This window comes from Bombina bombina, chromosome 2 (genome assembly GCF_027579735.1).
Source record: "Bombina bombina isolate aBomBom1 chromosome 2, aBomBom1.pri, whole genome shotgun sequence".
NCBI lineage: Eukaryota > Metazoa > Chordata > Amphibia > Anura > Bombinatoridae > Bombina > Bombina bombina.
The window spans coordinates 974,806,696-974,833,491 of NC_069500.1; the positions used below are offsets into that span (position 1 = coordinate 974,806,696).

General features: G+C 38.9%; 1 protein-coding gene across 1 annotated transcript in view; it reads left to right on the forward strand.

The window, feature by feature from the left end:
• Positions 1-26,796, forward strand: part of LOC128649929 (B-cell scaffold protein with ankyrin repeats-like) — an 896,039-nt gene that overhangs the window by 651,073 nt on the left and 218,170 nt on the right. The window contains exons 10-11 of the mRNA XM_053703492.1: positions 25-273; positions 8,011-8,277. Coding sequence (XP_053559467.1) covers positions 25-273; positions 8,011-8,277 — 516 coding nt within the window. The remainder of the gene's footprint in view (positions 1-24; positions 274-8,010; positions 8,278-26,796) is intronic.

The window sequence follows — 26,796 nt, forward strand, 5'->3', positions numbered from 1 at the left end:
TTATTTGCAAAATATTTTTTGCAGCTGAGGGAAGAGAAGAAAATTACAGTGAAGATATTGAATGGAATGAAACTGCTGAATACTTTGAGGAAGATCCATATACATGGACATCTGTTGATGAAAATGTGTACACAGAATCTCCTAACTATGACAGTGAAAAAGATTATAAATATTCACAAAGAGAGATGAAATCTTTCATATTAAATAGATCCCCTGCTTCAGTGTCTCAGTCAGGACTAGTTGCAGAGACTGAAGCATCTTACATGTCTCAAGGTAAAATCACATCTATCAATATGTTCGTACCCTTATACACATATTTTTGTAGGTATTTTACATTTATGTTTTTAAATATAGGAAATAATCTTGCAGGGAAAATAATTGAGCGTTTGAAAAACAATTTAATTTCTGACCATAGACATTCTTTGCAAATCTTAGGTCGCCATGAAATGTAACAAAATTGCATGGATTGGGAAAATGTAGCAGTTGCAGATTAGTCTCAGTCAAATCCACCTCAGATCAAGAAAGCTAATGACCAGGGCTATTGAATATTTTACGGGTTTGAAGCTATAGGCCTAGATTACAAGTGAAACACAAAATTTTACAAGTTGAAACTGCACTGCAGCAAAAGCTTAGGACACACTAATAGCCGGCTGTCAGATAGTGTGCTGCACTAAATTCCTCAGATAATAGACCTCTAATGGGGGCGTGCTGAAAAACTAATTTAGACTATTGCTTGAGTGGATGAAGCTGAAGTTTCTCTAAGCCTAAGGTGCGCTAAGCAGAAGGTCAAATAGCAAAGTTCTTTACTATGTCTTAAACTATGTTTTTATTGCAATACATGTTTTAAAGGGATTTAAATCTATATGGTATATGACAAGATATTAGACTGGGAGGGGCTCAAATGCGTATTTGTATGTGTGTGTATTTGTATGTGTGTAAATATATGCGCATATATATAGAGAGAGCACATATACATATATACAAATATATACATACACAAGTATATCTATACACATAGGAATATACACAGTTACATATAAACCTTTAAGCCCTTCCCAGTTCAATACCTTCTCGTTTATCATATCCCTTTAAATCAGTTAGAATTTTTATTTAAATAATAAACCTATATATTACATTTCATATCTATAAATATGAGTGATATTCTTTATTTTATTATACTATGCATATGTTGTGTTATGCAAATTTTCTAGCCTTAACACTTGACTTCAGGTCTCCAAGTGGACTACATTTTCCAGCTAACTCACCACTTGTATATAAGCAATAATATCATCCCCAGCTGTAAAAAAATGTCAGCTCCATTAAGATTCTTTTTTAAACCTTTTTTACCATTCACTTGTAACACCAGATTGTGCGCTACTCTTAGCACAAGGTCACAATATGGATAGCGCACCCTGAGCTATTGATTGGATTTCACTTTTAACCTAGGCCATATTGTTTACACTTCATAATTCTGAAAATAAAAATGGGTCAGAATCTAAGAAATAAAAGCTTATCTAATGCAGACAATGGGGCTGATTTACTATGCCCTGAATGGGGCCAACTTGCCCTGTTTCTGGGCAAGCCTTCAGTCTCGCCGGAAACAAGAGTTAAGAAGCAGCGGTCTTAAGACCACTGCTCCTTAACTGGATCCTCTGAGCGGCATACAGAAATTAACCTGATCAAATAATTGATTGACACCCACTGCTAGCGGCCGATTGGCACAAATCTGCAGAGGGCAGCATTGCACAAGCAGTTCACTAGAACTGCTTGTGCAATGCTGAATGCCGACAGTGTATGCTGCCCACATTCAGTGATGTATGGCGGACATGATACTCTACATAGTATCATGTCTGCCAGACTTTAATAATTCGGACCCAAAATGTGTTAGTCTTTTAAAAATAAAAGCAATGTTCCAGAAATGCTCCAGAGTTTATCCTAGCCTCTGGAGTTTCTCCTGCCTCCCTTTTCTGGTTGTTGCCTTAGCAACCAAACACTGCCCCCCCATTCAGAATTCCCAACCAAATACATTGTGTGGAAGCTTTCAAAGGCATGTCAATTCAATAAAGGGTTTCCATTTGCATTAGTAAACAAAATAAAAATACAATTGAGTTAAACAAATGAAAACATTTTTTAAAAGCTATAGGAAACTTGACTATCACAGGTTATTATGGGATTTTTTTTTTCACAAGGAATTTCATAGACCTGCATGGAAGTGAAAGAAACCCAACCAAAGTGAAAGCAAAATATGCTAAAAGGGACAGTAAACATTGTAAGTCTGTAATATAAAATGTTTACGTGTGGTAAACCAGATTTGCAATAAACTTTTATTTTGCCTTCTTTACCTGTAATTTAAGCATGAAAATTAAGATTTTTCTAATTCTGACAACAGGTAGAGCACATTACAGGATTCACAAACATATCTGTCTCTAATTAATTAGCTTCTGCAGAGCTTAGCACTTTTACACATAAATTAAACATCTGCAGCAAAAAAGTATTTATTCCAATCAACATTTTTGCAAACTCACTCAAGTCTGGAAAAAAATCTTGTAATTACAAAGGGGCCGATTTACTAAAGTGCGGACAGAAATGATACAATGTCGACATTTATCATTGGACAAGCAGTTCTGGTGAACTGCTTGTTCAATGCCGCCCCCTGCAGATTTGCGGCCAATCGGGTGTCAGCCCGATTGTATATGATCATGCAGATTGAAGTCCACAGCCTCAGAGGCAGTGGACAAGTTATAACTGCTTCATAACTTCTGTTTCCGGTGAGCCTGAAGGCTCGCGCGGAAACAGGGGCAGCAAGCTCCATTCGGAGCTTGATAATTCATCCCCAAGGTGTTTACTGTCTTTTTAATATGTTTCCATAAATGATTAAATTTCTATTGTGTGTAATTATTATTTTATATAATTGTGATTATACTTTCAGTATTAAAGAAAATTAGATATGTGCATGATCGAAAAATTCGTTTTGGCTCGGTTCGGATCAATTCGGAGTTTTTCGAATTTCGTTTCGGATCGATTCGAATTCGGAAAACTTTGAATGAATTTGTTTCGGATTCATTTCGGATTCATTCGGATTCGAAAAAATTCATTTGGATTCGGTTCGGAAATTCAGAATTTCGGTATGTGTGCTGTGTATTAGACTAGTATTATGTACTGTATATTAGGTGTAACCCATAGCAGAGTGATATAACCTAATATACTGTACAATACTAGTGTAATCCATGGCCATCCGAATTTACCGAATAAATCCAAACTAATTCAAATTTATTCTGTAAATTCGGCAGTATTTTAATTCGGAAATCCAAATTTGCCGAATTTTCCAAATTTCCGAATCGATCCAAAACGAATTGCACATATCTAAAGAAAATGGAGGGGGGGTACAAGCCAAGATGTGCTGCTTGAACTATTTGGCTATTCAAGAAGTCAGAGATGTAGAATTTGAAATGTTCAAAGCACTTGGAAAAACTGCTGAAAAAGTTGTCTTCTTATGGACTGGAATATGGCTGTAGAATGGTTCCATGTAAGGCATAGGGAGCGTTATCATGTGGACTTTAAAACCTTTTGATAAATGGGCTATCGCAGGATTTTCAAAATGATTTAAATGGTTTCAAATGTGTAAAGCATGTTAAAATAGGTGAGGCTCTCTGCATGGCAAATCTGATGGATTGGAATGTGGGCTGCTAAAGTGATACATGCCATCCATTGCTAGAAGCAAAGAAGCTTAGATTTGATAAGCTAGGCCCTATTAATCAATGAGGAGACAGGGTTCCTATTCTCCCCCCAAAAAATTATTGTGCAGCCCTGCATCCTGCTCTTTCAAGCCAATTTTGTGCAGGCAGGGCTTGTCAATCATCCTGGATGGCTAAGTCAAGATATGTAAAGTTGTGAGGAAGTAGTGGTCTTACGACTCAAAGACCTCCAATTCTACTTCAGAGAAAAGAAGTGAAATGTATAATATCTGTGGCAGCAGGGAATAATGCACCTGAAAAACGTTTCTTCCCCAGGAAACAGTTACAAGAGATAAATATAAATATAAAATTGTAGGTGTAGTTATATAAACTTTATATTTATCTCCAATTCTACTTCCACAGCTTAATAAATAGATGCCATGGTGTCATAAAAGCAATATCACCGAGATTACGAGTTTTGCGTTAGAGGCTATGCGGTGCTAACGAGCAGTTTATGCTCACCGGTCACTTACCTACAGCGCTGGTATTACAAGTTTTACAAACCCGTCGCTAAAAGACTAGAAGTGAGCGTTGAGCAAAATTTTGCTCATTACCGCACTCCAATACCAGCGCTGCTTAAGTCAGCGGTGAGCTGGTGTAACGTGCTCGTGAACGATTTCCCCATAGGAATCAACGGGGAGAGCCTGCTGAAAAAAAGTCTAACACCTGCAAAAAAGCAGCGTAAAACTCAGTAACATAAATAAAATTTATGTCTACACCTAACACCCTAACATGAACCCGAGTCTAAACACCCCTAACCCTACACTTATTAACCCCTAATCTGCCACCCCCGACATCGCCGACACCTACATTATAATTATTAACCCCTAATCTGCCACTGCGGACACCGCCGCCACCTACATTATACTTATGAACCCCTAATCTGCTGCCCCCAACATCGCCGAACCCTACATTATATTTATTAACCCCTACTCTGCTGCCCCCAATGTCGCTGCCACCTACCTACACTTATTTACCCTTAATCTGCCGCCTCCAACGTCGCCGCCACTATAATAAACATATTAACCCTTAAACCGCCGCACTCCCGCCTCACAAACATTAGTTAAATATTATTAACCACTAATCTGTCGGACCTAACATCGCCGCCACCTACCTACATTTATTAACCCCTAATCTGCCGCACCCAACGTCGACGTCACTATACTAAATGTATTAACCCCTAAACCTAAGTCTTACCCTAAACCTAACACCCCATAACTTAAATATAATTACAATAAATCTAAATAAATATTACTATCATTACCAAAATTATTCCTTTTTAAAACTAAATACTTACCTATAAAATAAACCCTAAGCTAGCTACAATATAACTAATAGTTACATTGTAGCTAGCTTAGGTTTTATTTTTATTTTACAGACAAGTTTGTATTTATTTTAACTAGGTAGAATAGTTATTAAATAGTTATTAACTATTTAATAACTACCTAGTTAAAATAAATACAAAGTTACCTGTAAAATAAAACCTAGCATAATTACAATTACACCTAACACTACACTATAATTAAATTATTTCCCTAAATTAAATACAATTAAATAAAATTATCAAAAGTACAAACCCCCACCCCACTAAATTACAGAAAATAATGAACAAATTGCAAGATTTTTAAACTAATTGCACCTAATCTAATCCCCCTAACAAAATAAACCCCTCCCCCCCAAAATAAAAAAAGTCCTACCCTACACTAAATTACAAATAGCCCTTAAAAGGGCCTTTTGCGGGGCATTGCCCCAAAGTAATCAGCTCTTTTACCTGTAAAAAAAATTTCAAATCCCCCCCAACATTAAAACCCACCACTTACACAACCAACCCTACTTTGAAACCCACCCAATACCCCCTTAAAAAACCTAACACTAACCCCTTGAAGATCACCTTACCGGGAGAAGTCTTCATCCAACCGGGTCGAAGTCCTCAACGAAGTAGGGAGAAGTCTTCATCCAAGCCGGGCAAAGTGGTCCTCCAGACGGGCATCCAGATGGCATCTTCTATCTTCATCCATCCGGTGCGGAGTGGGTTTATCTTCAAGACATCCGACGCAGAGCATCCTCTTCATCCGACGGCTAAGACTGAATGAAGGTTCCTTTAAATGACGTCATCCAAGATAGCGTCCCTTCAATTCCGATTGGTTGATAGAATTCTATCAGCCAATCGGAATAAAGGTAGAAAAAACTCTTATTGGCTGATGCAATCAGCCAATAGGATTGAGCTGGCATTCTATTGGCTGTTCCAATCAGCCAATAGAATGCGAGCTCAATCCTATAGGCTGATGGAATCAGCCAATAGGATTTTTTCTACCTTAATTCCGATTGGCTGATAGAATTCTATCAGCCAATCGGAATTGAAGGGACGCCATCTTAGATGACGTAATTTAAAGGAACCTTCATTCAGTCTTAGCCGTCATCAGAAGAGGATGCTCCGCGTCGGATGTCTTGAAGATGGACCCGCTACGCGCCGGATGGATGAAGATAGAAGATGCCGTCTGGATGAAGACTTCTGCCCGTCTGGAGGACCACTTCGCCCAGCTTGGATGAAGACTTCTCCTGGCTTTGTTGAGGACTTCGGCCCGGTTGGATAAAGACTTCTCCCGGGAAGGTGATCTTCAAGGGGTTAGTGTTAGATTTTTTTTAAGGGGGTATTGGGTGGGTTTTAGAGTAGGGTTGGTTGTGTGAGCGGTGTGATTTAATGTTGGACGGGATTTGTAATTTTTTTACAGGTAAAAGAGCTGATTACTTTGGTGCAATGCCCCGCAAAAGGCCCTTTTATTTTATTTATTTTTTGTTCGGGGGGTTAGATTAGGTGTAATTAGTTTAAAAATCTTGTAATTTGTTTATTATTTTCTGTAATTTAGTGGGGGGGTTTTGTACTTTAGATAATTTTCTTTAATTGTATTTAATTGTATTTAATTTAGGGAAATAATTTAATTATAGTGTAGTGTTAGGTGTAATTGTAACTTAGGTTAGGTTTTATTTTACAGGTAACTTTGTATTTATTTTAACTAGGTAGTTATTAAATAGTTAATAACTATTTAATAACTATTCTACCTAGTTAAAATAAATACAAACTTGCCTGTAAAATAAAAATAAACCCTAAGTTAGATACAATGTAACAATAAGTTATATTGTAGCTATCTTAGGGTTTATTTTATAGGTAAGTACTTAGTTTTAAATAGGAATTATTTAGTTAATGATAGGAATTTTTATTTAAATGTATTTTAATTATATTTAAATTAGGGGGTGTTAGGGTTAGGGTTAGACTTAGATTTAGGGGTTAATGACTTTAGTATAGTGGCGGCGACGTTGGGGGCGGCAGATTAGGGGTTAATAAATGTAGGTAGGTGTCGGCGATGTTAGGGACGGCAGATTAGGGGTTAATAATATTTAAATAATGTTAGCGAGGCGGGAGTGTGGCAGTTTAGGGGTTAATATGTTTATTATAGTGGCGGCGATGTCCGGTTCGGCAGATTAGGGGTTAAAATGTTTATTTTATTGTTTGCAATGCGGGAGGGCCTCGGTTTAGGGGTTAATAGGTAGTTTATGGGTGTTAGTGTACTTTTTAGCACTTTAGTTAAGAGTTTTATGCTACGGCGTTGTAGTGTAAAACTCTTAACTACTGACTTTAAAATGCGGTACCAGTCTTGACAGGAGAGGGTCTACCGCTTACTTTTTGTCAGACTCGTAATACCGGCGCTATGCAAGTCCCATTGAAAAAAGAGGATACGCAATTTACGTAAGTGGATTTGCGGTATTTCAAAGTCTGGCCAAAAAAGTGAGCGGTACACCTGTACCTGCAAGACTCGTAATACCAGCGGGTGTTAAAAAGCAGCGTTAGGACCTCTTAACGCTGCTTTTTAAACCTAACGCACAACTCGTACTCTAGCCGTATGATTTTTTGTAGCAAAATGTCAGTAATTGTCTGTTTAAGTAACAATGGCTTGTTCCAACTAACTCTTTCATTTAGTTTATTTTCTAATGTACCAGCTAATATCTATTCAGGCATGTTTTTAAAAGGTTCCCTGTTGCTTTTTATGACACATTGGAAATACAAAGTAAAATTATACAGTGTGCTATTCAATAAAATATAAAATAGCTGTAATGAAATACTAAGATACAAATTACTTCAATTTTATCTTTCATACAAGAGCATTGCCTAGAAAAAAAGCATGGGGATTGTTTATGCAAACAAAGACTATAAACATATAGAAAGTTATATCTTTAAAACATATTAAATAAATATATATATATGTGTGTGTTTTCCCAGAAAGAAGAAAGGAAGATAGCCATGAAAATATTTTGTGGGATGATCAGGGTGAGCAAATTGATGAAGAAAATGAATATAACATTGAGGAGGAAGATCCATACAGCTGTGCGTCTCCTGACAATAGTATATATATGGCACTACCATACGGAAGTAATGACGAAGAAATACAAAGAGGAAGGTCTTTCATTGTACACAGACCTCCAGCTCCAGCACCTCGACCATGCCAACCAACTATTTCTGAACCTGGATCATCATACATCTCTCTTGGTAAAGGCCTATACATGTTATTTTCAATATTCAATCACTATTTTCCTGATATGGATATTTTTGTTTATAGAATCATATGAGAGTCTGATATTCTGGGGCCGATTTATCAAGGGACGAACAGCCCTTGATGCCCCTGTTTCCGCGCGAGCCTTCAGGCTTGTCAGAAACAGCAGTTATGAAGCAGTGGTCTTAAGACCGCTGCTCCTTAACTGGTCTGCCGCCTCTGAGGCTGTGGACATCAATCCGCCCAATCCTATATGATCAGGCTGATTGACACCCCTTGCTAGCGGAAAATCTGCAGAGGGCGGCATTGCACCAGAACGGCTTGTGCAATGTTAAATGCCTACAGCGTATGCTGTTGGCATTCAGCGATGTCTGGCGGACATGATACGCTACAGCGTATCATGTCCACCCGACAATGATAATTCGGCCCCTCTGTGTTGAAGAGATACCTAGGTAGGCATCTGCCATATAGTATTCTTGCAAATGGATAACATTCTTGCAAAACTGCTGCCATATAGTGCTCCAGAAATGGACCAGCGCCTAAGCATAAGTCCCTGCTTAAAGAAAAGATACCATGTTCTAGCTGAATCATGAAAGAAATAATGTTTGGTTTCATATCCCTTTAAAGGGCCACTAAACCCAAAATCTTTCTTTCATGATTCATATAGAGAATATAAATTTAAACAACATTGCAATTTACTTTCATTATTTATTTTGCTTCATTTTTTAAATATCCTTAGTTGAAGAAAAATCAATGCACATGGTGAGCCAATCACACGATGCTTCTATGTGCAGCAACCAATCAGCAGCTAGTGAGCATATCTAGATATGCTTTTCATCAAAAAATATCAAGAGAATAAAACAATTTAGATAATATAAGTAAATTAGAAAGATGTTTAAAATTGCATTTCTAAATCATAAAAGAAAAAATGTGGGTGGCATGTCCCTTTAAGAACTATAAGGAGCTACGTTCAATAAAGATTGCTGTTAAAACAAGAGCTATTAGGTCTGTAATTTGCTTTGCAGAATTTCTACATGGAAAATTCAGGTGAAATCACTGTCGTGCATTTAGGAGCATTTACTGTATTTCTAAATGACCAGTGCAGATAAACTGTGAGCTTTTTATAATTACTTTTTTTATATTTAATGTAGCAACAAAAAGGACTTAGCTGTTTAAAATCATATTTCTCCTATAATAATATAAATAAAATAGAAAGCTGTCCGCATTTAACATTGCACAAGCATATCTTGTGAAATGCTTGTGCAATGACGCCCCCTGCACATTCATGGCCAATCGGACGCTAGCAGGGGGTGTCAATCATCAGGATCGGATCGGGATGATTGCAGTCCAAGACCTAAAAGGTGGCGGACAATTTAAAGAGCAGCGTTCTTACAGTTTCTGGCGAGCTGGAAACTTTGGGGGTAGATTGCAGCATCCTCTGCTTGTTAAATTTACCCCTATGGGCCAGATTACGAGTGGAACGCAAATTTTTGCACGTGAGCGATAAGGGGTTTATCGCGGGTGTTTGCACTCGTCGGGCTTATAGCTCATAATACGGGTTGAAAGTAAATACGATCGCTTGAGCACAATCGCGATTTAAGCTAGAACGATTACTGCATTCTCAGAGCTATGGTTAACTGTTTGCCAAAACAAAAAAGTATCACAAAACGCATCAAAATACATTACAAAGTATAGTTACACTCATAATAACATTATATAATACAAAATATTTAAAAAAAAATATTGCACACAAAAGTTATAAGGGCTCAAATATATGAGATCTCAGTTGTTGGGAAAAAAAGGCAGGTAAAGGGCTTAAACATTGAGATACATGCATGTCTAAAGATGTATATGTATGTGTATATATATATGTATGTATATATATATATATATATTATATATGCTTATATATGTGTACATATGTATTTATGTATTTATATGTGTTTATATTTATTTACAGACCTACTGTATACACATATAAATACATAAATACATATGTACACATACTGATATTATGAGTTTTGCGGTAAGGCTAAAAAGCTTGCGTTACACCCTATACTGACACAATCCGTACTGCCATCTGAGACCAGTAGTTATGAGTTTTACGCAACAAAACTGTTACACAAAACTCATAACTAAAGTGCTAAAAAGCACACTAACACCCATAAACTACCTATTAACCCCTAAACCGAGGCCCTCCTGCATCGCAAACACTATAATAAACCTATTAACCCCTAATCTGCCGCTCCCGACATCTCCGCCACTAATACAAGTTATTAACCCCTTTAAAACCCTATAAACTAATCTAACATAACTATTAGACTAAAATTAAAGTAACTACAAATTAAAAAAACCTAACCCTACTAAAAAAATTAAATCTACATTTACAAAACATAAAAAATACTAAATTACAAAAAAATTAAATATTCTAAAGTACAAAAAATAACAAACACTTAATTTACGGAAATTTTTTTTTTTATCCAAAATAAAAACAATTACATCTAATCTAATAGCCCTATAAAAATAAAAAGCCCCCTCAAAATAAAAAAAAAACCCTAGCCTACAATAAACTACCAATAGCCCTTAAAAGGGCCTTTTGTAGGGCATTGCCCTAGGTTAAACAGCTCTTTTACCTGTAAAAAAAAACAAACAAAGAACCCCCAACAGTAAAACCCATCACCCAACCAACCCCACAAAATAAAAAAACCTAACTCTAAAAAAAAAACATATGCTACCCATTACCCTGAAAAGGGCATTTGTATAGGCATTGTCCTTAAAGGGGCATTCAGCTCTTTTTCATTGCCCTTAAAAGGGCTTTTAGCTCTTTTAAGATAGCCCAAACCCTAATCTAAAACAAAAACACCCAAAAAGTTTTAAAAACCTAACACTAACCCCCAACGATCCACTTAGAGTTTTTGAATTTCGGACATCTGTCCTCATCCAGGTGGCAAGAAGTCTTCATCCAGACAGCGTAGTCTTCATCCATCCAGGCGGCATCTTCTATCTTTATCCAGGTGGTATCTTCTATCTTTATCACGGCACCGCGGAGCGGTCCATCCTGAAGACATCTGGCGCAGAGCATTCCTCTTTAGTATTTTTTGTAATTGTAGATTTCTTTTTTTTAGTAGGGTTAGGTTTTTTTAATTTGTAATTTAGTTTATTTAATTTGTAATTTAGTTTATTTAATTTGTAGTTAGTTTAATTTTCGTCTAATAGTTATGTTATTTTAATATATAGTTTAAATTTAGTTTTTTTTAATTTCACAGGTAGGTTTTTATTTATTTTAAGATAGGGATCTTGTAATTTTAATATAAAGTTAGGTGGGTGTTAGGTTTAGGGGTTAGTAGTTTAATTTAGTTTTTGGCAATGTGGGGGGCTGTCGGTTTAGGGGTTAATAGGTTTATTTAGTGGCAGTGATGTGGGAGGCCAGAGGTTTAGGGGTTAATAACTTTATTTAGTGGCGGCGATGTTGGCGAGCAGCGGAATAGGGGTTAATATCTTTATTATAGCGTGGGCGATGTTGGGGTATGGGGGAATAGGGGTTAATAACTTAAGTATAGTGGCGGCGATATCGGGAGCGGCAGATTTGGGTTTAATAGATTTATTTCGGTGGGGGCAGCAGATTAGGGGTTAATAAGTTTATTTAGGTGTCGACGATGTCGGGGGCAGCAGATTAGGGGTGTTTAAACGTGGGGTTTATGTTAGGGTATTAGTTTTAAACATAACTTTTTATTTCCCCATAGACATCAATGGGGATGCGTTACAGAGCTTTTTATTCCACAATTGCAGGTGTTAGGTTTTTTTCTAACACTTTTTCCCCATTGATGATCATGTCTATGGAGAAAGCGTGCATGAGCACATCAAAGCAGCGCTTGTATTTTGTGCGGTATGGAGCTTAATGCAACCATATCGCATGCACAAGGCGGCTTTTTCAACACTTGTAATGGCAGTGCTATGGAGGGTAAAATAACGCAATTTTCTCCAACATAGGTGTGTCCGGTCCACGGCGTCATCCTTACTTGTGGGATATTCTCTTCCCCAACAGGAAATGGCAAAGAGCCCAGCAAAGCTGGTCACATGATCCCTCCTAGGCTCCGCCTACCCCAGTCATTCTCTTTGCCGTTGTACAGGCAACATCTCCACGGAGATGGCTTAGAGTTTTTTAGCGGCGAAAAATTCTGGGTTTGCTATTGTGGCGCGCAGAGCGCTTTGGTTAAAATCTTGGTCAGCGGATGCGTCTTCCAAGAACAAATTGCTCGACATTCCTTTCAAGGGGAAAACACTGTTTGGCCCTGACTTGAAAGAGATTATCTCTGATATCACTGGGGGCAAGGGCCACGCCCTTCCTCAGGATAGGTCTTTCAAGGCCAAAAATAAACCTAATTTTCGTCCCTTTCGCAGAAACGGACCAGCCCCAAGTGCTACGTCCTCTAAGCAGGAGGGTAATACTTCTCAAGCCAATCCAGCCTGGAGACCAATGCAAGGCTGGAACAAAGGAAAGCAGGCCAAGAACCCTGCCACTGCTCCCAAGACAGCATGAGATGCGGGCCCCCGATCCGGGACCGGATATGGTGGGGGGCAGACTCTCTCTCTTCACTCAGGCTTGGGCAAGAGATGTTCTGGATCCTTGGGCGCTAGAAATAGTCTCCCAAGGTTATCTTCTGGAAGTGATTCATCCTGTTCCATTAAAAGAACGAGGGATGGGGTTCTACTCCAATCTGTTCGTAGTTCCCAAAAAAGAGGGAACGTTCAGACCAATCTTAGATCTCAAGATCCTAAACAAGTTTCTCAAGGTTCCATCGTCCAAAATGGAAACCATTCGAACAATCCTTCCATCCAGGAAGGTCAATTCTTGACCACGGTGGATTTAAAGGATGCATATCTACATATTCCTGTCCACAAGGAACATCATCGGTTCCTAAGGTTCGCATTCCTGGACAAGCATTACCAGTTCGTGGCGCTTCCTTTCGGATTAGCCACTGCTCCAAGGATTTTCACAAAGGTACTAGGGTCCCTTCTGGCGGTGCTAAGACCAAGGGGCATTGCTGTAGTACCTTACTTGGACGACATTCTGACTCAAGCGTCGTCCCTTCCTCAAGCAAAGGCTCACACGGACATAGTCCTGGCCTTTCTCAGATCTCACGAATGGAAAGTGAACGTGGAAAAGAGTTCTCTATCTCCGTCGACAAGAGTTCCCTTCTTGGGAACCATAATAGACTCCTTAGAAATGAGGATTTTTCTGACAGAGACCAGAAAAACAAAACTTCTAAACTCTTGTCGGATACTTCATTCCGTTCCTCTTCCTTCCATAGCGCAGTGCATGGAAGTGATAGGTTTGATGGTAGCGGCAATGGACATAGTTCCTTTTGCGCGCATTCATCTGAGACCATTACAACTGTGTATGCTCAGTCAGTGGAATGGGGACTATACAGACTTGTCTCCGAAGATACAAGTAAATTAGAGGACCAGAGACTCACTCCGTTGGTGGCTGTCCATGGACAACCTGTCACAAGGGGTGACCTCCCGCAGACCAGAGTGGGTCATTGTCACGACCGACGCCAGTCTGATGGGCTGGGGCGCGGTCTGGGGATCCCTGAAAGCTCAGGGTCTTTGGTCTCGGGAAGAATCTCTTCTACCGATAAATATTCTGGAACTGAGAGCGATATTCAATGCTCTCAAGGCTTGGCCTCAGCTAGCGAGGGCCAAGTTCATACGGTTTCAATCAGACAACATGACGACTGTTGCGTACATCAACCATCAGGGGGGAACAAGGAGTTCCCTGGCGATGGAAGAAGTGACCAAAATCATTCAATGGGCGGAGACTCGCTCCTGCCACCTGTCTGCAATCCACATCCCAGGAGTGGAAAATTGGGAAGCGGATTTTCTGAGTCGTCAGACATTGCATCCGGGGGAGTGGGAACTCCATCCGGAAATCTTTGCCCAAATCACTCAACTGTGGGGCATTCCAGACATGGATCTGATGGCCTCTCGTCAGAACTTCAAGGTTCCTTGCTACGGGTCCAGATCCAGGGATCCCAAGGCGACTCTAGTAGATGCACTAGTAGCACCTTGGACCTTCAAACTAGCTTATGTATTCCCGCCGTTCCCTCTCATCCCCAGGCTGGTAGCCAGGATCAATCAGGAGAGGGCGTCGGTGATCTTGATAGCTCCTGCGTGGCCACGCAGGATTTGGTATGCAGATCTGGTGAATATGTCTTCGGCTCCACCATGGAAGCTACCTTTGAGACGAGACCTTCTTGTTCAAGGTCCGTTCGAACATCCGAATCTGGTCCCACTCCAGCTGACTGCTTGGAGATTGAACGCTTGATCTTTTCAAAGCGAGGGTTCTCAGATTCTGTTATTGATACTCTTGTTCAGGCCAGAAAGCCTGTAACTAGAAAAATTTACCACAAAATTTGGAAAAAATATATCTGTTGGTGTGAATCTAAAGGATTCCCTTGGGACAAGGTTAAGATTCCTAAGATTCTATCCTTCCTTCGAGAAGGATTGGAAAACGGATTATCTGCAAGTTCCTTGATGGGACAGATTTCTGCCTTGTCTGTGTTACTTCACAAAAAGCTGGCAGCTGTGCCAGATGTTCAAGCCTTTGTTCAGGCTCTGGTTAGAATCAAGCCTGTTTACAAACCTTTGACTCCTCCTTGGAGTCTCAATTTAGTTCTTTCAGTTCTTCAGGGGGTTCCGTTTGAACCCTTACATTCCGTTGATATTAAGTTATTATCTTGGAAAGTTGTGTTTTTGGTTGCAATTTCTTCTGCTAGAAGAGTTTCAGAATTATCTGCTCTGCAGTGTTCTCCTCCTTATCTGGTGTTCCATGCAGATAAGGTGGTTTTACGTACTAAACCTGGTTTTCTTCCAAAAGTTGTTTCTAACAAAAACATTAACCAGGAGATAGTCGTGCCTTCTCTGTGTCCGAAACCAGTTTCGAAGAAGGAACGTTTGTTGCACAATTTGGATGTTGTTCGCGCTCTAAAATTCTATTTAGATGCTACAAAGGATTTTAGACAAACATCTTCCTTGTTTGTTGTTTATTCTGGTAAAAGGAGAGGTCAAAAAGCAACTTCTACCTCTCTCTCTTTTTGGATTAAAAGCATCATCAGATTGGCTTACGAGACTGCCGGACGGCAGCCTCCTGAAAGGATCACAGCTCCTTCCACTAGGGCTGTGGCTTCCACATGGGCCTTCAAGAACGAGGCTTCTGTTGATCAGATATGTAGGGCAGCGACTTGGTCTTCACTGCACACTTTTACCAAATTTTACAAGTTTGATACTTTTGCTTCTTCTGAGGCTATTTTTGGGAGAAAGGTTTTGCAAGCCGAGGTGCCTTCCATTTAGGTGACCTGATTTGCTCCCTCCCTTCATCCGTGTCCTAAAGCTTTGGTATTGGTTCCCACAAGTAAGGATGACGCCGTGGACCGGACACACCTATGTTGGAGAAAACAGAATTTATGTTTACCTGATAAATTACTTTCTCCAACGGTGTGTCCGGTCCACGGCCCGCCCTGGTTTTTTAATCAGGTCTGATAATTTATTTTCTTTAACTACAGTCACCACGGTATCATATGGTTTCTCCTATGCAAATATTCCTCCTTAACGTCGGTCGAATGACTGGGGTAGGCGGAGCCTAGGAGGGATCATGTGACCAGCTTTGCTGGGCTCTTTGCCATTTCCTGTTGGGGAAGAGAATATCCCACAAGTAAGGATGACGCCGTGGACCGGACACACCGTTGGAGAAAGTAATTTATCAGGTAAACATAAATTCTGTTTTTGTTGCGTTCATTTCGCACCCTCTATAGCACAAAACTTGTAATCTAGGTGTATGTGATTGTGATTCACAAGGTTCCCCAGGCTTGACAAGCTTTATTCCCACAGACTTTTATACTTGATTAAATCTAAACTTGAGAATTATGCTTTAATAGGTGTGTTCCTCTAGATTTCATTACTAGTGTGGTGTGGTTCCCTGTTAATGGTCAGAACTGAGAAACCTACCTGTTTTAAACGGTGATAATCTTGGGTTTTCCTACTCTTTGAGTATCCTCTGTAGAAAACAGCCCCATTTGAATGTTAGTGGCTGTTAAAGTCTTCTCTTGCCAATCTGATCCCATCTAAATTATCCCATTCAGATGGATCATTTAACTTTCAAATTACTCCCCTCTGACTCCAAAAAATATACCTTATTTAACCACATTTGTCAGACGGGCAATAAATCAATACAATACTGAATACCTTTGTGTTCTAGCCAATATCTCTGTTATTTTTGTACACATGATTATTATAGGTAGAATAAATCAGACGACAAACTATTTTGTGCTTGTTGTTAAGTCAACTTCTTGTTACTCTGTTTTAAGGAAGATTAGATTATAAGGGGCCTTCTAAAGACCGCTGCTCCATAACTTGTCCACCTGTTCTGAGGCGGCGGACAGAAAGCAAACCGATCGAATACGATCGGGTTGATTGACACCCCCTGCTAGCGGCCAACTGGCCGCGAATCTGCAGGGGGCGGCATTGCACATCACTGTCAGCATTTATCATTGCACCAGCAGTTCTTGTGAACTGCTGGTGCAATGATAAATGCCGACAGTGATGTGCAGCAGACAGGATACGCTACTTCGTATCATGTTCGCTCGCATATTGATAAAACCACTTGATTGGTTGGGAATAAATTTAAAATTGTCAACAATAAATATACTTGCATTAAGACAGAACAAAATATCACTTCCTATGTGTTCTGTTTCTTTATTTGTAAAATGGCCCTAATTATTTAGGACATTAAACTCAAGGGGGAATATTTATCATTGCACCAGCAGTAATCTTATGAACTGCTGGGGCAATCCCGCTCCCTGCAGATTCGCGGCCAGGGGTGTCAATCAACCCGGTCGTATTTGATCGGGTTGATTTCTGTCCGCGGCCTCAGAGCAGGCGGACAAGTTATGGAACAGCGGTCTTTAGACTGCTGCTTCATAACTTCTGTTTCCGGCGAACCTGAAGGCTTGCGCAGAAACAAGGGGCATCAAGCTCCATACAGAGCTTGATAAATATGCCCCGAAATGTAATTTCTCTGTAAATTGTTTAAATAAAAAAAAAATAACATTGCAATACACATGTATTATTTTTGCCCACCATTGCTGTAAAATACCTCTGAAAAGTAATTTTATTCCATTAACTCCCAGAGAAGCTGGAATGCCTGCCTCATACTTAGGTATAGTGACATTTACCTGATCCTACACAGTGATTATTTAGAACAGTTCCCAAGCTGATTTACATCTGTAACTAATAGGCCACATAAAAGACATGGATTCCACCAGTCTTTTTAAAACATTTATTTCTGAACTGCTCTTGATTTGCAAAACCTTGTTGATATGCTAACAGAATAACAGTGTTCAATTTTTACAGAAAAAAAAAGTTTATTTTCAATCAGGTAGATTACGAGTTTTATGCGCTACAGGGTTTTTAACAAACGCGTTATTTAACCCTCTATAGCGCAGCCATTGCAAGTTTCAAAACAGCCGGCTTGTGCGTGCGATATGGTTGCGTTGAGCTCCATACCGCACACAATACAAGCTCTGTTTTGACGTGCTTGTGCACGCTTTCCCATAGACATCAATGGGGAGAGCGGGTTAGAAAAACACCTGCAATCCCGGAATGAAAAGCTCCATAACGCAGCCCCACTGATGTCTATGGGAGCAAAAAAGTTATGTTGAAACCTAACACCCTAACATAAACCCCCACCTAACACCCCTAATCTGCCGCCCGACATCCCGCCACCTACATAAATGTATTAATCCCCTAATCTGCCACTCCCGATATTGCCGCCACCAAAATAAAACTATTAACCCCTAATCTGCCGCTTCCGATATCACTGCCTCTATACTAAAGTTATTAGCCCCTATTCCCCTACACCCCATCGCCCACACTATAATAAATCTATTAACCCCTATTCCACCGCTCCCCGACATCGCCGCCACTAAATAAAGCTATTAACCCCTAAACCTCTGGCCTCCCACATCACTAACACAAAATAAATTTATTAACCCCTAAACTGCCAGCCCCCCACATCGCAACAACCTAAATTAAACTATATTAACCGCTAAACCTAACCCTAACGTAACCCTAACATCCCCTAACTTTAACATAATTAAAATAGAGCTAAATTAAAGTTACAATTATTAACTAAATAATACCTATTTAAAACTAAATACATACTTACCTGTGAAATAAAACCTAAGCTAGCTACAATATAACTAATAGTTATATTGTAGCTAGCTTAGGTTTTATTTTTATTTACTAACTACCTAGTTAAAATAAATACAAACTTACCTGTGAAATAAAACCTAAGATGCCTTACACTAAAACCTAACATTACAAAAAAAAAAAAACTACTATTACAAAACATAAAAAACGAAAATATCCAAAACAATAAAAATTATTCCTATTCTAATACCCTTTGAAAAAAAAAAAAAGGGCCTTTTGTAGGGCATTGCCCTAAAGTTAACAGCTCTTTTGCTAAAAAAGAAAATCAACCCCCCCCCCAAACCCACAAAATAAAAATAAAGTAAAAACGAATCTACCCATTGCCCTGAAAAGGGAATCTGTATGGGCATTCAGCTCTTTTGCTGCCCATTAAAAATAAAAAATGGCTATTCTGAAAAAAACACCCCAAAACAAAAAAAAAAAACATTACACAAAATAACAAACGAATTATCAAAAATAATAAAAATGATTCCTATTCTAATACCCATTTAAAAAAAACACCCCAAAATATTTTTTTTTTTATCTATAATAAACTACCAATAGCCCTTAAAAGGGCTTTTTGTAGGACATTGCCCTAAGTTAAACAGCTCTTTTACCTTAAAAAAAAAGGGCATTTGTATGGACATTGCCCTTTAAAAGGGCATTTTGCTCTTTTGCAATGCCCTGAAATGGACATTTAGCTCTTTTACGAAAAGCCCGAACCCTAAAGTAAAAAAAAATCCCACCCAAAAAAAGTTAAAAAAATCCTAACACTAACCCCCGAAGATCCACTTACAGTTGCTGAAGTCCCGCTTGAAGGATCTTCATGCATGCGGCTCCATCTTCATCCAGGCGGCTCCATCTTCATCCAGACGGCTTCAACTTCATCCAGGCGGAATCTTCTATATTCATCCCGACTGCGTCTTCTATCTTCATCCTGGCAGCGTGGAGCGTGTCCATCCTGAAGACATCTGGTGCGGAGCATCCTCTTCATATGGTCAACGCCGTATACTGTATCGTAAATGCAAGGTACGCGATTCAAAATGGCGTCTCTTGCATTCCTATTGCCTGATTTGATTTTGGAAATTCAAATCAGCCAATAGGATGAGAACTACTGAAATCATATTGGCTGTTCAAATCAGCCAATGGGATGAGAGCTACTGAAATTCTATTGGCTGATTTGAATAGTGCTGCTGGGGTGAAGATAGAAGACGCCGCCGGGATGAAAATAAAATATGCCGTCTGGATGAAGATGGAGCAGCCTGGATGAAGATGGAGCCACCGGGATGAAGATCCTTCAAGCGGGACTTCAGCATCTGTAAGTGGATCTTTGAGGTTTAGTGTTAGGATTTTTTAAACTTTTTTTGGGTGGTTTTTTTTTTTTTTTAGTTTAGGCTTTTCGTAAAAGAGCTAAATGCCCTTTTCAGGGCAATGCAAAAGAGCTAAATGCCCTTTTAAGGGCAATGCCCATACAAATGCCATTTTTCAGTGCAATGGGTAGCTTAGGTTTTTGTTAGAGTTAGTTTTTTTATTTTGGGGGGTTGGTTGGGTGGTGGGTTTTACTGTTGGGAGGGTCTTTGTATTTTTTTTACAGGTAAAAGAGCTGTTTAACTTAGGGCAATGCCCTACAAAAGGCCCTTTTAAGGGCTATTGGTAGTTTATTGTAGGCTAGTTTTTTTTTATTTTGGGTGTGCTTTTTTATTTATATAGGGCTATTAGATTAGGTGTAATTCTTTTTTATTTTTAATAATTTCGTTTGTTATTTTTCATAATTTAGTGTTTGTTATTTTTCGTAATTTAGTATTTTTTATTTTTTGTAATTAGTTTGTAATTTTTATAGTAGTGTTAGGATTTTTTTAATGTGTATTTTAGTTTTCTTTAATTGGTAGTTAGTTTCATTTTAGTTTAATAGTTCTATTAGTTTAATTGTTAGTTTAAACTTAGTTTTTTTAATTTGACAGGTAAGTTTTAATTTAATTTGAGATAGGGAAATTGTAATTTTAATATAAAGTTAGGGGGCGTTAGGTTTAGGGGTTACTAGTTTAAATTAGTTTATTGCAATGTGGGGACTTTCGGTTTAGGGGTTGAAAGTTTAATTTAGTTTATTTTGTTGTGGGGGGCTTGCGGTTTAGGGGTTAATAGGTTTATTATAGTGGCGGTGGTGTAGGGCTTAATAACTTTAGTATAGTGGGGGCGATGTGGGCGGACGGCAGATTAGGGGTTAATAATATTTAATTAGTGTTTACGATGCGGGAGGGTGGCGGTTTAGGGTTTAATAACTTTGTTATATTGGTGACGATGTAGGGGAGCGGCGGAATAGGGATTAATAACTTTAATATAGTGTTTGCGATGCGGGAGGGCCTCGGTTTTGGGGTTAATAGGTAGTTTATGGGTGTTAGTGTACTTTGTAACACTTTAGTTATGAGTTTTATGTAACAGTTTTGTAGCGTAAAACTCATAACTACTGGTCTCAGATGGCGTTATGGATCTTGTTGTTATAGGGTGTAAGGCAAGTTTTTTAACCGCAACGAAAAACTTGTAATGGCTGCGCTAAGGAGGTCCCATGAAGAAACGTCATTTTTTCGAGTTTGGGACTGACGTTGCGTTACAGGCTAAAAGGCTTGCAGTACAGCTATACCGACAAGACTTGTTGCTGTTTTAACGCTGAAATTACCATTTTTTCAGCATTACAAGACGAACGCACAAATCATAATCTACCTGTAAGTGTTTTGGGAATTTTTCTTATAATGGCCCTAATTCAGTGTACTTAAATTAAAATGTATGCTGTACATATTTAATACAATTTATTCCTTGGCAATTTAAATACAAATTTTGGTCCAGATTACAAGTAGAGCGCAAACGTTTGCACCCGAGCGGCAAGGAGTTTATCGCAAGTGTTTACACTCGTAGTGCTTACCACTCATATTACGAGTTGAAAGTAAAAGCAATCACTTGAGCGCAATCATGATTTACACTAGTGATTACCGTGACCTCTGGTTAACTGTTTTGCAAAACTAAAAAGTTGCACAAAACATATCAAAAATACATTACAAACTATAGTTACACTATAAAATATTGCACACAGAAGTAATAAAGGCTCAAAGATATGACATCTCAGTTGTTAGAAAAAACAAACAAAAGGCAACCAAGGGTCTTTAACATAGAGATACATACATATACATCTTTAAAAATGTGTGGATATATATACTGTATATATTTATATATATATATATATATATATATATATATATATATATATATAATGTATATATACACACAGCCTGGAACTCTGAAGACAGCACAGCTTCCTGTGAGTGCTATTGAGCACCCAGGGCTGAGCATGATGTGTTTTGTATATTTCTAGGGTGATTAGATAAGTCTGTGAACCATTGACTTGTCACCAGTTTGTTTGATTAAGAGTTTGCATTTGTATGGCTGTATTAGGGACCCAGGTTTTGGGAGAAACCTTGACGTGGTACCTGAGCTTATCCCATTTAGCCAGATGCAGTAACTTACTCTTCCAGTTTTGCTTTTAATCTTAGCTGAGAGCTTGCAAGTGAGTGTTAGACTTTCTCTGTGTATTGTATTAACTGTATGTTGCAGGGTCATTGGATGTGTACCCAGTCCAGTCTGAGAGTGCAGTCCCCTTCCATGTTTTATATATATATGTTCACAGATGTATTTATATATACACAGTATATTTGTGCATATGTATTTATATATGGGTATTTCTTTCATGTAATTGACAAGAGTCCATGAGCTAGGGACGTATGGGATATACAATCCTACCAGGAGGGGCAAAGTTTCCCAAACCTCAAAATGCCTATAAATACACCCCTCACCACACTCAGAATTCAGTTTTACAAACTTTGCCTCCTATGGAGGTGGTGAAGTAAGTTTGTGCTAAGATTTCAACGTTGATATGCGCTTCTCAGCATTTTGAAGCCTGATTCCTCTCAGAGTACAGTGAATGTCAGAGGGATGTGAAGAGAGTATCACCTATTGAATGCAATGGTTTTCCTCACGGGAGATCTATTTCATAGGTTCTCTGTTATTGGTCGTAGAGTTTCATCTCCTACCTCCCTTTTCAGATCGACGATATACTCTCATATTCCAATACCTCTACTGATAACCGTTTCAGTACTTGTTTGGCTATCTGCTATATGTGGATGGGTGTCTTTCAGTAAGTATGTTTTCATTACTTAAGACACTCTCAGCTATGGTTTGGCACGTTATGTATTTATATAAAGTTCTAAATACATGTATTGTACTTATATTTGCCATGAGTCAGGTTTAAGTATATTTCCTTTAGCAGACTGTCAGTTTCATATTTGGGAAATGCATTTTTTAGGAAATAGTTTTTTTTCTTACCTGGGGTATAGTCTTTTTTCAATTGACTGTTTTTTTCATTAAGGGCAGAATTAGGCTCACAAGGGCGCAAAATGCCAAAGTATATTGCGTCATTCTTGGCGCGAGATTATTTGGCACAAAGTTATGTTCGATGACGCAAGTTTGTCATTTCCGGCGTCTTAGTCGACCCCGAGCCCTTTCACAAGGTTGCATCTTCAATGACATGAGTGTGTCATTTCTGGATGTTGTTAGCGCCAAAAAGCTTTTTCTGTTTGTTTTGTGCGTCATACTTGGTGCCAAATATTTTCATTATTTAAAACACCATTCCTATATGCCTCTTGCTTTTTTTCTCTATCAGAGGGCTATGTTGTTTGCATTTTTTTCCCATTCCGGAAATTGATAATTTTGCTTTATATGTTGTATTTTCTCTTACATTTGCATGAAGTCTCAATCTGATCCTGTCTCAGAAATCACTGTTGGAACCCTGCTGCCTGATAACAGTTCTACCAAAGCTAAGTGCATTTGTTGTAAACTTGTGGAGATTATATCTCCAGCTGTGGTTTGTAATAGTTGTCATGATAAGCTTTTACACGCAGAGAATGTATCCATCAGTAATAGTACAATGCCTGTTGTTGTTCCTTCAACATCTAATGTACAAGATATACCTGTGAATTTAAAAGATTTTATTGCTGATTCTATTCTGAAGGCTTTGTCTGCTATTCTGCCTTCTAATAAACGTAAGAGGTCTTTTAAAACTTCTCATAAAGTTGATGAAAGTTCAAATGACTGACAACATAATGATTTATCCTCCTCTGATGAAGATCTATCTAACAGAAGATCCTTCCTCAGATGTTGACACTGACAAATCTACTTATTTAATTAAAATGGAGTATATTCTTTCTTTGTTAAAAGAAGTGTTGATTACATTGGATTTTGAGGAAACTAGTTCTCTTGATATTAAAACTAGTAATTGTTTAAATTCTGTTTATAAACCTCCTGTGGTTATTTGGTTCTCAGTTGGATTCGATTATTTCAACTGTCACATGGGTGGAAGGGAGTTTTTTGCCTCAGGATAAAAGATCTAAGGGTAAAACTAAAGTTTCTAACCGTTTTCATTCCTTTCGACAAAATAAGGAACAGAAACCTAATCTTTCCTCCAAAGAAGTTGTTTCCAACTGGAAACCTTCTTCAAGTTGGAATAAATCCAAGCCGTTTAACAAACCAAAACCAGCCCCCAAGTCCGCATGAAGGTGCGGCCCTCATTCCAGCTCAGCTGGTAGGGGGCAGATTAAGATTTTTCAAGGATATTTGGACAAAATCTGTCCAAAATCAATGGATTCAGAGTATTGTCTCTCAGGGGTATCGAATAGGATTCAGAGTAAGACCTCCTGTGAGAAGATATTTTCTCTCACGCATCCCAGCAAATCCAGTAAAGGTTCAGGCCTTCCTGAAGTGTGTTTCAGACCTGGAGCTTTCAGGAGTTATCATGCCAGTTCCGTTTCAGGAACAGGGTCTGGGGTTTTATTCAAATCTATTCGTTGTCAAAGAAAGAAAATTCATTCAGACCAGTTCTGGATCTGAAAATTTTGAATCGTTATGTAAGAGTACCAACTTTCAAAATGGTGACTATAAGGACTATTCTGCCTTTTGTTCAGTAAGGGCATTATATGTCCACAATAGACTTACAGGCCTCTATGTATCAAGCCGTCTACTTACCTGCATTCGCCGGCCCAATACGCTCACCTAAGCACGCCTACCATCGCCGCCGCGAACCTGAATACGTACGCCAAAGTTATCAAGAAAGCTGTCAAGAAGCCGCGCAACAAGTACGGAGCGATGAGCAGCGGACTGTTGTTAACTGACAGTCATCGATCTCGCTGCTCATCGGCTTCTTCGCAGCTTTCTTGCTACCCTGTCACTAAGCACCCACACTATACTATACTGTTTAAACCCCTAAACCCCCGCACCTAAATAAAGTTATTACCCCCTAAACCGCCGCTCCTGGACCCCGCCGCAACTGTAATAAATATATTAACCCCTAAACCGCTGCTCCCGGACCTCGCCACCACCTATATTATACCTATTAACCCCTATTCTGCCGCCCCCTATACCGCCGCCACCTACTTTATACTTATTAACCACTAAACCGCTGCTCCCAGACCCCGCCGCAACGAAATGAAATGTTTAACCCCTAAACCGCCACTCCAGGACCCCGCCGCCATCTATATTAAAATGTATTAACCCCTAAACCTAAGTCTAACACTAACACCCCCCTAACTTAAATATTATTTAAATAAATCTAAATACATATTACAATTATTAACTAAATTATTCCTATTTAAAACTAAATACTTACTTGTAAAATAAACCCTAAGATAGCTACAATATAACTAATAGTTATATTGTAGCTATTTTAGGATTTATTTTTATTTTACAGGCAACTTTGTATTTATTTTAACTAGGTACAATAGCTATTAAATAGTTAATAAGTATTTAATAGCTACCTAGTTAAAATAACTACAAAATTACCTGTAAAATAAATCCTAACCTAAGTTACAAATACACCTAACACTACACTATCATTAAATTAATTTAAAAAATTAACTACAATTACCTAAAATTAAATCCAATTAAATAAACTAAACTATAGTACAAAAAAAAACACTAAATTACAGAAAATAAAAAAAAAGTACAAGAAGTTTAAACTAATTACACCTAATCTAAGCCCTCTAATAAAATAAAAAAGCCCCCCAAAATAATAAAATGCCCTACCCTATACTAAATTACAAAGTAATCAGCTCTTTTACCAGCCCTTAAAAGGGCTTTTTGCGGGGCATTGCCCCAAAGTAATCAGCTCTTTTACCTGTAAAAAAAAAAGAAATACAACCCCCCCAACATTAAAACCCACCACCCACACACCCCTACTCTAAAACCCACCCAAACCCCCCTTAAAAAAACCTAACACTAACCCCCTGAAGATCACCCTACCTTGAGCCATCTTCACCCAGCCGGGTCGAATTCTTCATCCAAGCGGGGCAGAAGAGGTCCTCCATCCGGCCAAATTCTTCATCCAAGCGGCGTCTTCTATCTTCAATCATCCGGAGCGGAGCCATCTTCCATCCAGCCGACACGGAGCCATCTTCTTCCAACGATGTCCTAACACCGAATGCCTGGTCCTTTAAATGACGTCATCCAAGATGGATCAGCGAATAGAATTGACCTCGCATTCTATTGGCTGATCAAATCAGCCAATCGGATTGAACTTCAATCCGACTGGCTAATTAAATCAACCAATCGGATTTTTCCTACCTTAATTCCGATTGGCTGATAGAATCCTATCAGCCAATCGGAATTCGAGGGACGCCATCTTGGATAATGTCATTTAAAGGACCAGGCATTCGGTGTTAGGACGTCGTTGGAAGAAGATGGCTCCGCGTCGGCTGGATGGAAGATGGCTCCGCTCCGGATGATTGAAGATAGAAGACGCCGCTTGGATGAAGACTTCGGCCGGAAGGAGGACCTCTTCTGCCCTGCTTGGATGAAGAATTCGGCCCGGCTGGGTGAAGACGGCTCAAGGTAGGGTGATCTTCAGGGGGTTAGTGTTAGGTTTTTTTAAGGGGGGTTTGGGTGGGTTTTAGAGTAGGGGTGTGTGGGTGGTGGGTTTTAATTTTGGGGGGGTTGTATTTCTTTTTTTTTTTACAGGTAAAAGAGCTGATTACTTTGGGGCAATGCCCCACAAAAAGCCCTTTTAAGGGCTGGTAAAAGAGCTGATTACTTTGTAATTTAGTATAGGGTAGGGCATTTTATTATTTTGGGGGGCTTTTTTATTTTATTAGGGGGCTTAGATTAGGTGTAATTAGTTTAAACTTCTTGTCATTTTTTTTTTATTTTCTGTAATTTAGTGGGGGGGGTTTGTA